The 12561-nt window shown below is 39.6% G+C and overlaps 1 protein-coding gene across 1 annotated transcript; it reads right to left on the reverse strand.

Moving 5' to 3' along the window:
- Window positions 1–7500: 7500 nt before the first annotated feature.
- Window positions 7501–8697, reverse strand: LOC116106610. The gene has a single exon (XM_031392974.1). The coding sequence runs from the start codon at window positions 8695–8697 to the stop codon at window positions 7501–7503; it is 1197 nt and encodes a 398-aa protein (XP_031248834.1).
- Window positions 8698–12561: the final 3864 nt, after the last annotated feature.

Below are 12561 nucleotides of genomic sequence, written 5' to 3' on the forward strand. Positions count from 1 at the left end.
CAAATTGAAATTGCTTAAAAAATTGTAAATAACCTTCTGAAGCATCTGTTGAGTCATAATAAGAAGGGTGATCACCAGATTCACCACCATCTACAAGAATAGCTCCTTCTCCATATAATGATTGTTCCAATTCATCATAATTAAGCTCACTAACCTCCTCTTCCTCATCAACTATCCACCATTCAGTTTTATCAATACTCTCATAATCAATAGAATCATATGTAATTTTCTTGTAATAACTCCTGAAATAGCAAAATTAAATATTCAAATCATGACCAATAAAGACATCAATAAAAATAATAAAATGAAGAAGACTTTATACCTATTTTGTAAACGCAAGTTATAATGAGTGAAAACCAAATCATTCAACCGTGGATGCTCCAATTTGTTCCTCTTTTTAGTATGTATGCGTTCAAAAACACTCCAATTTCGCTCACATCCGAAAGAGGCCGAAGTTTGACTTAGAATTTTGATTGCAAACTTTTGCAAATTTGGAGTACTAAACCCAAATGTCCTCCACCATTCATCTAATTGAGAATAAAAATATAAATTACATAAGAAATAAACACAATTTCGTAACTTAAAAATTAGACTTAAAAAGTTAATAACTATTACATACCTGGCCGTGTAGTTTTGCATGTTTGAAAAGCAAGCTCACGAGAAAAGCTTTCTACATGATCTTGATATAATCTACTCTCCTCCAATAACGTTGTTTTGCTCATTGAATGTACTTGCTTTATTGTCAATAGTGTCAAGAAAACCATACATGACCTCAGGTTTTCTGGAAAAAGTGTTCTCGTCATATTTAAAAGCAGGATTCAAATAATATGCTGCTGCATGAAGATCACAGTGTAACATCCTATCCAACGCATCTTGATAATTGTTGTATAAGGCTTGTACAAATTTTTCTTGTTCTTAAACAGCTTCTTGATTCCCATCCTCATTCTGTACATGCCATCATACACATATCCTATTGAAGACTTCTCATTTGAGTCTACAATCCGGAGCATACGCATCAATGGACTCACAACTTTGGAAACTATACCAATGTCATCCCAGAACTGGTTATCTAGAACCATGGAAATAGAGGCTTTGCCTTTATTAGTTTTTGCATATCGACACTCCACAAAAGTTATATCTGTCACTGTAGATTGCAAGTCATGTTTGTGTTCTATCTATCACTGTAGATTACAAGTCATGTTTGTGTTGATGTAGGCTACTGATGAGACCCCGCTGGTGCATGTTTTTAACAGAAGGAAAAAGTGTGGACAGAAGGGATAAAATGGTACTTTCTACTGAACAAGTAGGGGGCAAGTGGCATCCTTGGAAGGACAGGTGGCATCCAGGTGGCATCCTTGGATTGGAATGGGAATAATTCTGTTAGAATGAAGTTGGGCGTAAAAAGGATGACAGGGGATTTTTGTGGGGTATCAGAGAAAAGGGGGAAATTGGGGCTGGGGAGGTACTGGCCCTCGAAGCCAGCAGATTATGGTTCTTTGTGTTCTTCGTCTGTTCTGGAAAATCAGTCTTGTTATTCTCCATTCATCTTTTCTTTTACGTTTTGATACTCTTGAGAAAGTTGTACTGAACCCTTGATTATTAATACAATTATTGAGAATATTCATTGCTTGATTGAGTGAGTGTGTTGTGTGTTGTGACCGTGGATCTGTTGCTGGATATTGTAGTGTATATAAGTTTTTTGCAGGTGGAACAGCAGGAGAGATTTAAGGGAACAGTAGGGTCCTAACAAGTTGGTATCAGAGCCAGGTTACGTTTGGGGAATGGTTGGAACAAGGATGGAAAACAGATTAGATGTTGTGGAGAAGGACATGGGAACCATGAGAGATTGTTTGCTGGAAATCCAAGCTTGGATTAGGCGTAAGGATGAAGAAGAAGTTAGAAAAGCTGAAAGGGGTGGTTCGACAGAGACACCCATAAGCAATATAGGCAACACGGAAGGGGAAAATGAGGACCCTAACGCAAATATGAATGACGAAAACGAAATAGATGGCCGATGACGTCTAGGATATGCTGGCCGAAAAATCGAGATGCCAGTCTCTCTGTTTTAAAAATCGGACCGGACCGATCGGTCGGACCGGTTGGACCGGGAACCGGCAGTCTCCGGTCCAATTTAGGTCTCAGGGGGTTTTTGAAATATTTTAAAATTATGAGGGTTACTTTGTAATTTTATAGGGGTATTTTGGAGATATATCAAAACTTTAGGGATTAATTGGTAATTTTATTGGGCCATTTTTGGAATAAATAAAAATTTTAGGTACTAATTTAAACTTTTTTAGGGGAATTTTTGTAATATATTGAAATTTAAGGGGTTAATATGTAATTTTTTAAAAATAAAATATTGCTGACATCATCGGTCCAACCGACCGGTCCAACCGGTTGGACCGGTTGACCTGTGACCCGGACAGCAAAATGGTTTGCCCTCCGGTCTGGGTTTTAAAACAATGGCCAGTCTTCGTCGGAGAGGATCCGTATGGGTGGTTGTTCCGGATAGAGAGGTACTTCAACGTGTATCAAGTGGCAGAAAAGGAGTACCTGAACACGGTGGCTGTGTGTTTGGAGGGAGACGCCATAAATTGGTTCCAGTGGATGGAAATCCACGCTCCAGTCACGACTTGGGCAGCGTTTAAACTGTCTCTGCTTCAGCCGTTCGGAGGATCCCAAGATGGTGGTCCGTATGAGGTGTTGATGGGAATCCGACAGACCGGAACAGTGGAGGACTACCGCCGCAAGTTTGAAGCCCTGTCAGCTCCATTGAAGGATGAGAAGGAAGATTTACTTTGGGCTACGTTTCTAAATGGGCTAAAACCCGAATTAAAAGCTGAGGTTAGATTGGGCCAGCCCACTTCCATTATTCAGCTAATTGAACTGGCTCAGAAGATACAAGAAAAAAATAAGGCCTTGGAAGAATTAAAACATGGGCTAAATAAGAGTGTTAAGTCTGTTATGGGCAGTGGAATTAGTAGGATAAATTGGGCCTATAGTGGTGGACCGGGTAAAAGTTTTTGGCAGCAAGAAAATGGGTCAAAGCTTGCACAAAATTCTAATCCATTAGTTCCTTCAGGTAGCGCGAATTTAAACTCTAGCCAACATCAAAATTTTCCTTCCCAATCAGGCCACCAATGGAGCGAGAGAACCAGCCATTTTTCTCTAAATGCTAGTCAACGTAGCAGCAGCAACTCTGTCCAGCAGCAACCGAGCAGCTCAGTTTTCAAAAAAGAATTTCCCTTCAAACAGATGACAGAACTTGAGATCCAGAGGAAAAAGGCGCGTGGGATTTGTTTTCGATGTAAAGCAAAAAAATTTCCAGGCCACCGATGTGGAGACAAGCAGTTCCACGTCGTGTTGATTGATGAGGACGAGAGTCAAGATGAGCCAAATGACGTTGGGGTAGATCTGATTGAGACCATGGAGGAGCAACTACCAAATGATGCGGAGCTTTCAATTAGTTCAGTCGTGTGAATCTCAAGTCCGAAAACCATGAAGGTAAAGGGAAAAATCAATGGCGCTGAAGTGATAGTGTTGATCGACAGTGGAGCATCGCATAATTTTATCAGCAAGGATGTGACTGAGAAGTTGGGATTACCAGTGACACAGACGCAAACTTTCAGGGTACATGTGGGAGATGGATATCGGGTGCGATGTGAGGGAGAATGTAGGGAGGTGCAGTTGGACATTCAGGGGACTCCGATTATACATAATTTTTTCCCATTTGAGATGAACAGTGCAGATGTGGTTTTGGGTGTGGCATGGTTGGAAACTTTGGGGGAAACAACGGTGGATTGGAAAACACAGGTAATGAAGTTCAGACTAGGAGACAGAATTGTGAAATTTATGGGTGACCCTTCTCTGAGCAAAACTCTGATTTCCTTAAAAGCTATGATGCGGACAATTCAACGCGAGGGACATGGGTGTTTTGTGGAATTTGGTAATTTGCAGAAGCTAGGTGAATCACAAGTTGAAGAGGATAGCGGCATTCTACCAGTTCTGGTTCGGTATCAATCAGTCTTCTCTTCACTTCCAGGATTACCGCCACCAGGGACCCAAGACCACTCCATTAACCTCCTCCCCGGCTCCCAAACCCCAAATATTAGACCCTACCGCTATCCCTACTACTAGAAAAATGAGATAGAAAAACTAGTGAGTGAGATGTTAGCTGCCGGTATCATTAAGCCCAGCCTTAGCCCCTTTTCCAGCCCAGTGTTATTGGTGAAAAAGAAAGATGGCGGTTGACGATTTTGTGTGGATTACAGGGCTCTTAATAAGATCACGGTTCCGAATAAGTTCCCCATCCCAGTGGTTGGCGAATTGTTTGATGAATTAGGAGGAGCTTCCATTTTTTTCCAAATTAGATTTGAAGTCGGGCTACCACCAGATTCGAGTAAAGGAAGGGGATACCCACAAAACGGCTTTTAGGACACATGAAGGACATTATGAGTTCTTAGTCATGCCCTTTGGGTTGACGAATGCCCCAGCCACCTTCCAAGCCTTGATGAATGAAATATTTCGGCCTTTTCTACGTCGGTTCATTTTGGTATTCTTTGATGACATATTGGTTTACAGCCACACTAAAGAGGATCACATCCGGCACTTAGAGATCACCCTCAGCACCCTTGAAGAACACCACTTGGTTGCCAATAGGAAGAAGTGTTTCTTCGGTCAGCGAGAATTAGAATATTTGGGGCACGTCATTTCAGCATGTGGGGTGGCGGTTGATCCTTCCAAAATTGACAGTGTTTTATAGTGGCCAAGTCCCAAGGATATCAGGGCCTTACGAGGATTTCTGGGTTTGACCGGTTACTACCGAAGGTTCGTCAAGGATTACGGGAAAATCGCCATTCCTCTCACCAGTTTACTTAAGAAAGATGCATGTCAATCGAATTCGGAAGCCCAAAAGGCCTTCGATGAGCTTAAGAGGATAATGACTTCAGTTCTGGTGTTAGCTTTGCCAGACTTTACTAAGGAATTTATCATTGAAACTGATGCCTCAGGGAGTGGGTTAGGGGCTGTCCTGATGCAGGAGGGTAGACCGTTGGCTTTCTTGACCAAAGGCTTATCATCTCAATCGAAGCTTAAATCAGTATATGAGCGGGAATTAATGGCTATTGTGATGGCAGTTCAGAAGTGGCGACATTATTTATTAGGGTGTCGTTTCATTATTAGGATAGACCAAAGGAGCCTCCATTTTCTAACGGATCAGCGGTTACTAGGTGAAGATCAACAGAAATGGGTTGCTAAACTGATTGGGTTGAATTTTATTATCCAATATAAACCAGGGGCAGAGAATCGGGTAGCTGATGCATTGTCTAGAAGAGGTGAACAGGTGGAATTTGATGGGTTGTCTCTCAGTTATTTTGCAGGTATGGAAGAATTAGAGGATGCTATTCAACAAGATGACAAATTGAATGGAATTGTTCAAAAATTGTTGTTGGATCCCAATGGCCACCCACCATTCACGTTAGTTGGCCACCATCTCTTGTGTAATGGCCACCTAGTTGTACCAAGGAAAGGGGCCCACATTCCACTTCTTCTACATGAGTTCCACTCATCTCCTGTTGGGGGTCATTCGGGTTTCTTTTGCACTTTTAAACGACTCAGCAGTGTGGTTTACTGGGAGGGCATGAAACGAGATATGAAGGAGTTTGTCGATTCCTGTGCAGTTTGTCAACAAAATAAATACCAGGCCTTGAGTCCTGCGGGGTTATTGCAGCCTCTATCCATTCCTGAGCAGGTTTGGGAAGACATATCTATGGATTTCATCATCGGGCTTCCCAAAACAAATAGTGCCGATACCATCCTAGTCGTGGTTGACCGATTAACTAAGTATAGCCACTTCTTGACCCTTAAGCATCCCTACATGGCCACGGATGTTGCCCACCTTTTTATCAAGGAGATTGTCCGGCTATATGGGTTTCCCCGCTCCATTGTATCTGATCGCGACCAAGTTTTCATCAGTCATTTTTGGAAGGAGTTGTTTAAACACTCGGGCACGTAGCTTCGTATGAGCTCGGCATACCACCCTCAAACTGATGGCCAATCGGAAGTGGTCAATCGATGTGTTGAAATGTACCTTCGTTGTTTTGTGAGTAGCCAGCCTCGCCAATGGCCTAAATGGATCTCTTGGGCCGAGTTCTGGTTCAATACGACTTTCAATGGCTCCACAGGTATGACCCCTTTTAAAGCACTTTATGGGCGTGATCCTCCCATTCTTCTTAAATTTTCGGATCATGGTTCACCAGTTGACGAAGTGAACTGTCAACTGCAAACTCGCAATATTATCCTTGCTGAGCTACAGGATAATCTCCTCAAAGCCCAAACCCGAATGAAACACTATGCCGATGCAAAGAGACGAGAAGTTCAGTTAGAAGTGGGAGATTCGATTTACCTTAAGTTGCAACCCTACCGCCTTCGTTCTTTGGCTCGTCGGTACAATGAGAAACTCAGCCCCCGCTTCTATGGGCCTTTTGAAGTTACAGAAAAGATTGGATCAGTGGCCTATCGTTTGGATCTACCCCCTTCGGCACGCATCCATGATGTTTTCCATGTGTCACAACTCAAGAAAACTAAGTACCCGCCGCCCACTGCACAACCCTTTCCCGCAACACTTGACGAGGATTTGGTATTGCAAGTCGAACCTGAAGAGGTTCTACGTAAGCGCAAACTGTTGAATGGTACTTTGGAAGTCTTAATAAAATGGAAGGGCTTACCCATATATGAGAACACATGGGAGGATTTCACCTCTATTGACAACCAATTTCCTTTCTTCTACCTTGGGGACAAGGTGGCTCTCCTTGGGGAGGGTAATGATGAGACCCCGCTGGTGCATGTTTTTAGCAGAAGGAAAAAGTGTGGACAGAAGGGATAAAATGGTACTTTCTACTGAACAAGCAGGGGGCAAGTGGCATCCTTGGAAGGACAGGTGGCATCCAGGTGGCATCCTTGGATTGGAATGGGAATAATTCTGTTAGAATGAAGTTGGGCGTAAAAAGGGTGACAGGGGATTTTTGTGGGGTATCAGAGAAAAGGGGGAAATTGGGACTGGGGAGGTACTGGCCCTCGAAGCCAGCAGATTATGGTTCTTTGTGTTCTTCGTCTGTTCTAGAAAATCAGTCTTGTTATTCTCCATTCATCTTTTCTTTTACGTTTTGATACTCTTGAGAAAGTTGTACTGAACCCTTGATTATTAATACAATTATTGAGAATATTCATTGCTTGATTGAGTGAGTGTGTTGTGTGTTGTGACCGTGGATCTGTTGTTGGATATTGTACTGTATATAAGTTTTTTGCAGGTGGAACAGCAGGAGAGATTTAAGGGAACAGTAGGGTCCTAACAGCTACTCAATGCAATGAAAGTTGTGGCAAAACGAGTTGCACCTGGGCGTATAATTTCTATCCAACCCTATTCAAGTGATAGACAATAAATGTTAGTACTTGGTAAATTTTTAAAAAGTGTACATATATAATATATCTTGACAATGTAAATTATAAACATATGAAGTAAAGGTATATAACTTGTTTTTTCCTCAGTAAAGCCATCACAAAGGAATGATTATACACAAACTTTGTAACCTCAGATGCACGTGTCGAAAGGTTGACTATGTGACTCATCTCAGCCATCTCTTTCAACATCAAATTAATGCAATGTGCTGCACAAGGAGACCATGTAATACTGCTATATTTTTCAGACAACATTCTTCCAGTAGCTTTATAGTTTGCTCCATTGTCAGTGACAAGATGGACAATATTGTTTGGTCCAACCCATAAAGCTATTTCCTCAAACAAGTCAAACAATGTTGCAGCATCCTTTACAACATCTGAAGCATCCATTAATTTCACAAAACACGGTCCTTTAGGACAGTACACTAAAAAATTAATCAGTGACCTATGTGAATTATCTGTCCAACCATCAGCCATTAAAGTACATCCAACATCCTCCCAAGTTTTCTTGTAACTATCAACAAGTAATTGCACTTCTTTCTTAGCATCTCTCGATAAATTCACATGCAAATTATGGTAAGTTAGGATTTTATACCCAGGACTAATTGCAGCTATAGCATCCACCATAGGTTGAAAATAAATTGAATTAATAACATTAGTTGGGATGCAAGAATCATAAAATAACCTTGCAACAGTCATGTCTGCTCTCCACTTAGCTTCTTTTCCGGCTAAAACACTCCTAATTGAGGGCTGACACCCAGCCTTAGTCCTCGGAGCAAAATAGTCACCTATCCCAATAGATTTTTTTCTTTTACTGCTTGCAATTGAAGTTGGAGCTGGAGCTGGACATGGAGAAACCTCTTCACACTCTTGATCTTTATCTAACATATCACCCTCAAATTGTTGTACACTAGCTCCATAAGGATTGACATTCTTACGAAGTTCAACTTTTTGTTTATTCTTGGCCCCAATTTCATTTAGTGCTTCTCTAATCTTGAATTTAACATCAAAAGGAACTTTAGGGCACTTTCCAACTTCTCTCTTTATACCCGTTAGATGCAATTTAACTCGATAGATTCCTCCACCTCTGAGTATCTTACCACAGTAAAGACATGTTAATATTTTCTTCCCATTTTCATCCACGCCCTCATTAACATGTGCCCATGCTATATCATTTCTTCCTCGAAAAGTTTGTGAAACATCCATGGAAGTAGATTGTTGACAAGACCCAGATGATGACATATTCTTTGTCTTTAATCTTGATCTCTACCCTGGCAAGTGGCAACACAAATAAAAAATAAGTTAGCAATTACATGTATCCGAAAAAACAGTGTATTAGAAAACTTTATACCACTTGTCCACAATTTTTTTACAGAATTACATGTATTCAAACAAATAATTCCATAATGAACTCCTAAATCTCTAAAAAAAGTGGAAGGGACAATACATGCATAAGTTCTGCCTACATTGTATTATACTATTATCCTTCACTTTTACATGTTGTTGACCACTTTCTCAATGTTTAGAAGATCTTCACTAACCATTAATTCTTTTCTGATCTTTAATAAATTAATGCTGAAACAAAAACTGCTCAAATTTTGCATACTTCTATAATACATAATCATAGTATTACAGTAAAAATTACCAACAATTCAAAACTGGTTCACCAATCAAGTTAAATCCTATAGGTTTGAATGAATTCAATAACTTTTACAAAACAAAAATTAAATATAATGTCTTGGTGTTCCCATTTCGGTTCAGACTTCAGAGTTTACTAAGCCACAAACTACGAAGGCTTCCCATTTTGGTTCAGGCCTAATGCCCTGATCATGCACATTCTCTCTTCATCAATCTTTAATCTCAATGCACATTCTAAATTAATTACGAATTTATAAGTTTTTAGGTTGGCAGAGAAGAGTGCTACTTTGTCATTACTCATTAGTTCTCCCTTCAAAGAATCAAAGTTCAAACTTCAAACTTCAATCTGTAAATTGTAAAGCATGGAAGCCTACTACATTGCAAACTAAGACATCTCATGCACAAGACCTGAAGGCTGAAACAAAGACGTGCCTACACCGTGACAGTTACCTGCTGGTGAAGATGAGCTACCGTTTGTTGCTCGTCGGGGAGGTGGAGCTTGGCTGTGAACAAGGCAACTATAAAGAGCTAAGTCAGATTCAAGCAATGTGAAGAAGAGTGTGTGCAGCTCCGAGATCGAGATCGACTGTGCATTGTGTAGCTCTGAGAAGAATCAAGAACGAAGATGATGGATTACGACGTAGATTGGCGGTGATGAAGAGTGGACGCCAGAGAAGATCGCGAAATGAGAGGTACCCCAGCTGATGACGAAGCAAGCCGTTGACGGTGAAGGCTGCAGTGATGAGTTTCGATGGTGAAGGGAAGACTCCGGTGGTAATTTTCAGAGTTCAATGAGAGTGAAGCTTCAGAGTTCAGACTTTCAAAGCAAAGGGTGGGAAACGTGTGAAAATGGGTGGGAAACGCGTGAAAATGGAGGGGAAATGAGGGAAAGGAAATGATATTAGGGTTTGCTGTTTAAGTGTTTATTATTAAATTTAATTATTTTATATTATAAATGTTGACCCGGATTTTTTAAAATGGACGGTTGGACTAGTGGGTGCTACAGTACACCGATCCAACCGCGGGCGCCAGCGGACAGAACAAAAACACCAGTTTTTAGGCTCACCCGGCCTCGCTCACCAGCCGGGTCCCAATTGAACTGGCCAGGCTGGCCAGGTTTTAAAACATTGAGTTTTACAAAGATACATACAAAGAGGGCATACAAAGACAATTTCTACACTTGATTTTCATGATTTATCTCTCTCTCTCTCTTTCTCTTTTTCTGTTTTTTCTTTGTTTTTTTCTTTTGGATAATGTCACTTTATAACCCTCTTTATATAAGTCTTTATAAGGATAACATTTTTCATTAAATTATTGGTGATGCACATTTACGATTGCATTGGGCGCACACTAACACGAGCCCTGGCTTGAAAACTACTTGTAATGTGCAATTAATATATATTACTTGCAATGGCATCGATTTGTGCAATTTTTAAATGGTGGGATTGTCTTATTTTGACGAATTGATATCAGATTTAAGTTCGTTTGGTTCATGATTATCATACCTTTTAGAATAATATTTAAAAAAAAAAAAAAATTAAGTGAGTACCAGATATAGATTTAAAAATTAACAAAAACATTTTTTTATATTTATTTATTTACTAAATACCCTCATAATAAAATATTAAAAATTAACAAAAACACATCACTCACCTATTAAATACCGACAGTTGACCACCACCGTTGGAGGGTAGTCAGAATTATCGTATTAGCGCATGACCGACTGAATCTGATCAGTCGTACACCGATATGTCACGGTAGATCTGACAAAAAAAGGCCAAATCTACGACCAAATTTGGCCATTGATGGCCAAATCTGGTCGTATTTAGTCATCAACGACGATCATATCTTGACTCTTATTGACGACTGACTACAGTCAAAGATCTGATATTTTTCAACTAGATCCATAAAAAGGCTAATCGACGTACTATCGACTAGATCCAGCTAATAATGTGCTATTATACCAGATTCCGATCAGTTTTCAATGATGGTGGTTAAAATCTGATAAATATAGATTATTGGAGTGTTTTTATCAATTTAAAAAAAGATTAGGAGTATTTAGTTAACTTAACAAATTTAAGAGATTTAAAAGAAATTGAATAATATTTTTAGAATAAGACATCAAAACCAATTTGCTGTTTAACTTTATTGAAACCAGAATAGTATTTTCAAACTATGTACAAAAGGAGCCTAAACTTTTTGGACCGTTTAGAAATGAGGATTAACCGAGTTCTGCCGACTGCCGAGCACCAAGCTCAATCTTCTTCAAGCTAAACGATGGTTTCGCTTTTGCAGTATCAGATCATCTGCAGCGGCGCTGCATTCAAGTACCCTAAAAACCACATGCTTTTATGGAGTGCATTCAACTACTCTTAAACGATTTGTCAGGTGGGATCTTTTCAAGAGTTTTAAAAACGGTGTTAATTGCTTGATTTATAATTTCACTGTTGTGCTTAAAATTTAACAATAGAATCTAAAAAAGAAGGGAAAAAAAAGAGGGAAAAAATACAGGGTGAATGCTCCTCAGAGTCTCTTCAGTTCCACATGTGTAAAAGCTCCAATTGATAGAGCTTCAGAAATTGGAACGATATGATATACTGTTCATCACAGGAGCAAATGTTTCATCTTAAATTCTTTGAGAAAGAAAGAACAATTGTTTACTCAAACGCCAGATCTACCCATGTAATCAATTCATGGGATTTCCGGGGCTGATAAAAGCCCCAAATCATGAAGGGTTTAATATAACAGAGAAAGGCGTTTTATTTATATATAGCTAGGGTTTTGAACTCAGAGCAGAAAGATCCTGGCCGTTGGAAGAAAATTTATCATCTTGGCAGGATCCACATTATTATATGGATAATGTTTTGTCAGGATTAAGATTGCACTAGCGAAAATACTTTAAGAAACAACGGAGAAAGCCCCTTACTTCTAATATAATAATGATAATATTCAAAGCTCAACCAAATATTTGATTCAGCAACAACGCCTGATGACAAACCTTTTAATTACTAGCGTTAGTTATACTTGGAGATCAAATTTATTAAGAGACAATTATCAGGTTTACCTTAAAAAAAGAAAAAAAAAAACAAGGACAGCCAACAAGAGCCACAAGATCAATACTATTTAAGATGGATGTAATCAGGTTCACGGTACCAAGGTTTCCATGGCAACTTAGTTTTAAGCTACAAGAAGTCACAAGATCCTAACTTTCTATCCATAACATTACTACTCATAAAATACTATACAGAATAATGAAAATTCATAAGCCATTCAGCTTATGGTTGCATTGGAAACCAAGTTTGACCGACCAAAATTACCTGAAATCAGAAAACATGCTACACTATTCACAGCAGGATAGAGGCCTGAGCCATGACATGGATGGATTTTTCTCTTTTCTTGAGGCAAGATACAGACATTTATATTCTCATGCTTGCAAAATCAAAAACAACAAAAAGAAGAATGATGTAA

Source organism: Pistacia vera, unplaced genomic scaffold (assembly GCF_008641045.1).
Source record: "Pistacia vera cultivar Batoury unplaced genomic scaffold, PisVer_v2 Contig52, whole genome shotgun sequence".
NCBI classification, from domain to species: domain Eukaryota; kingdom Viridiplantae; phylum Streptophyta; class Magnoliopsida; order Sapindales; family Anacardiaceae; genus Pistacia; species Pistacia vera.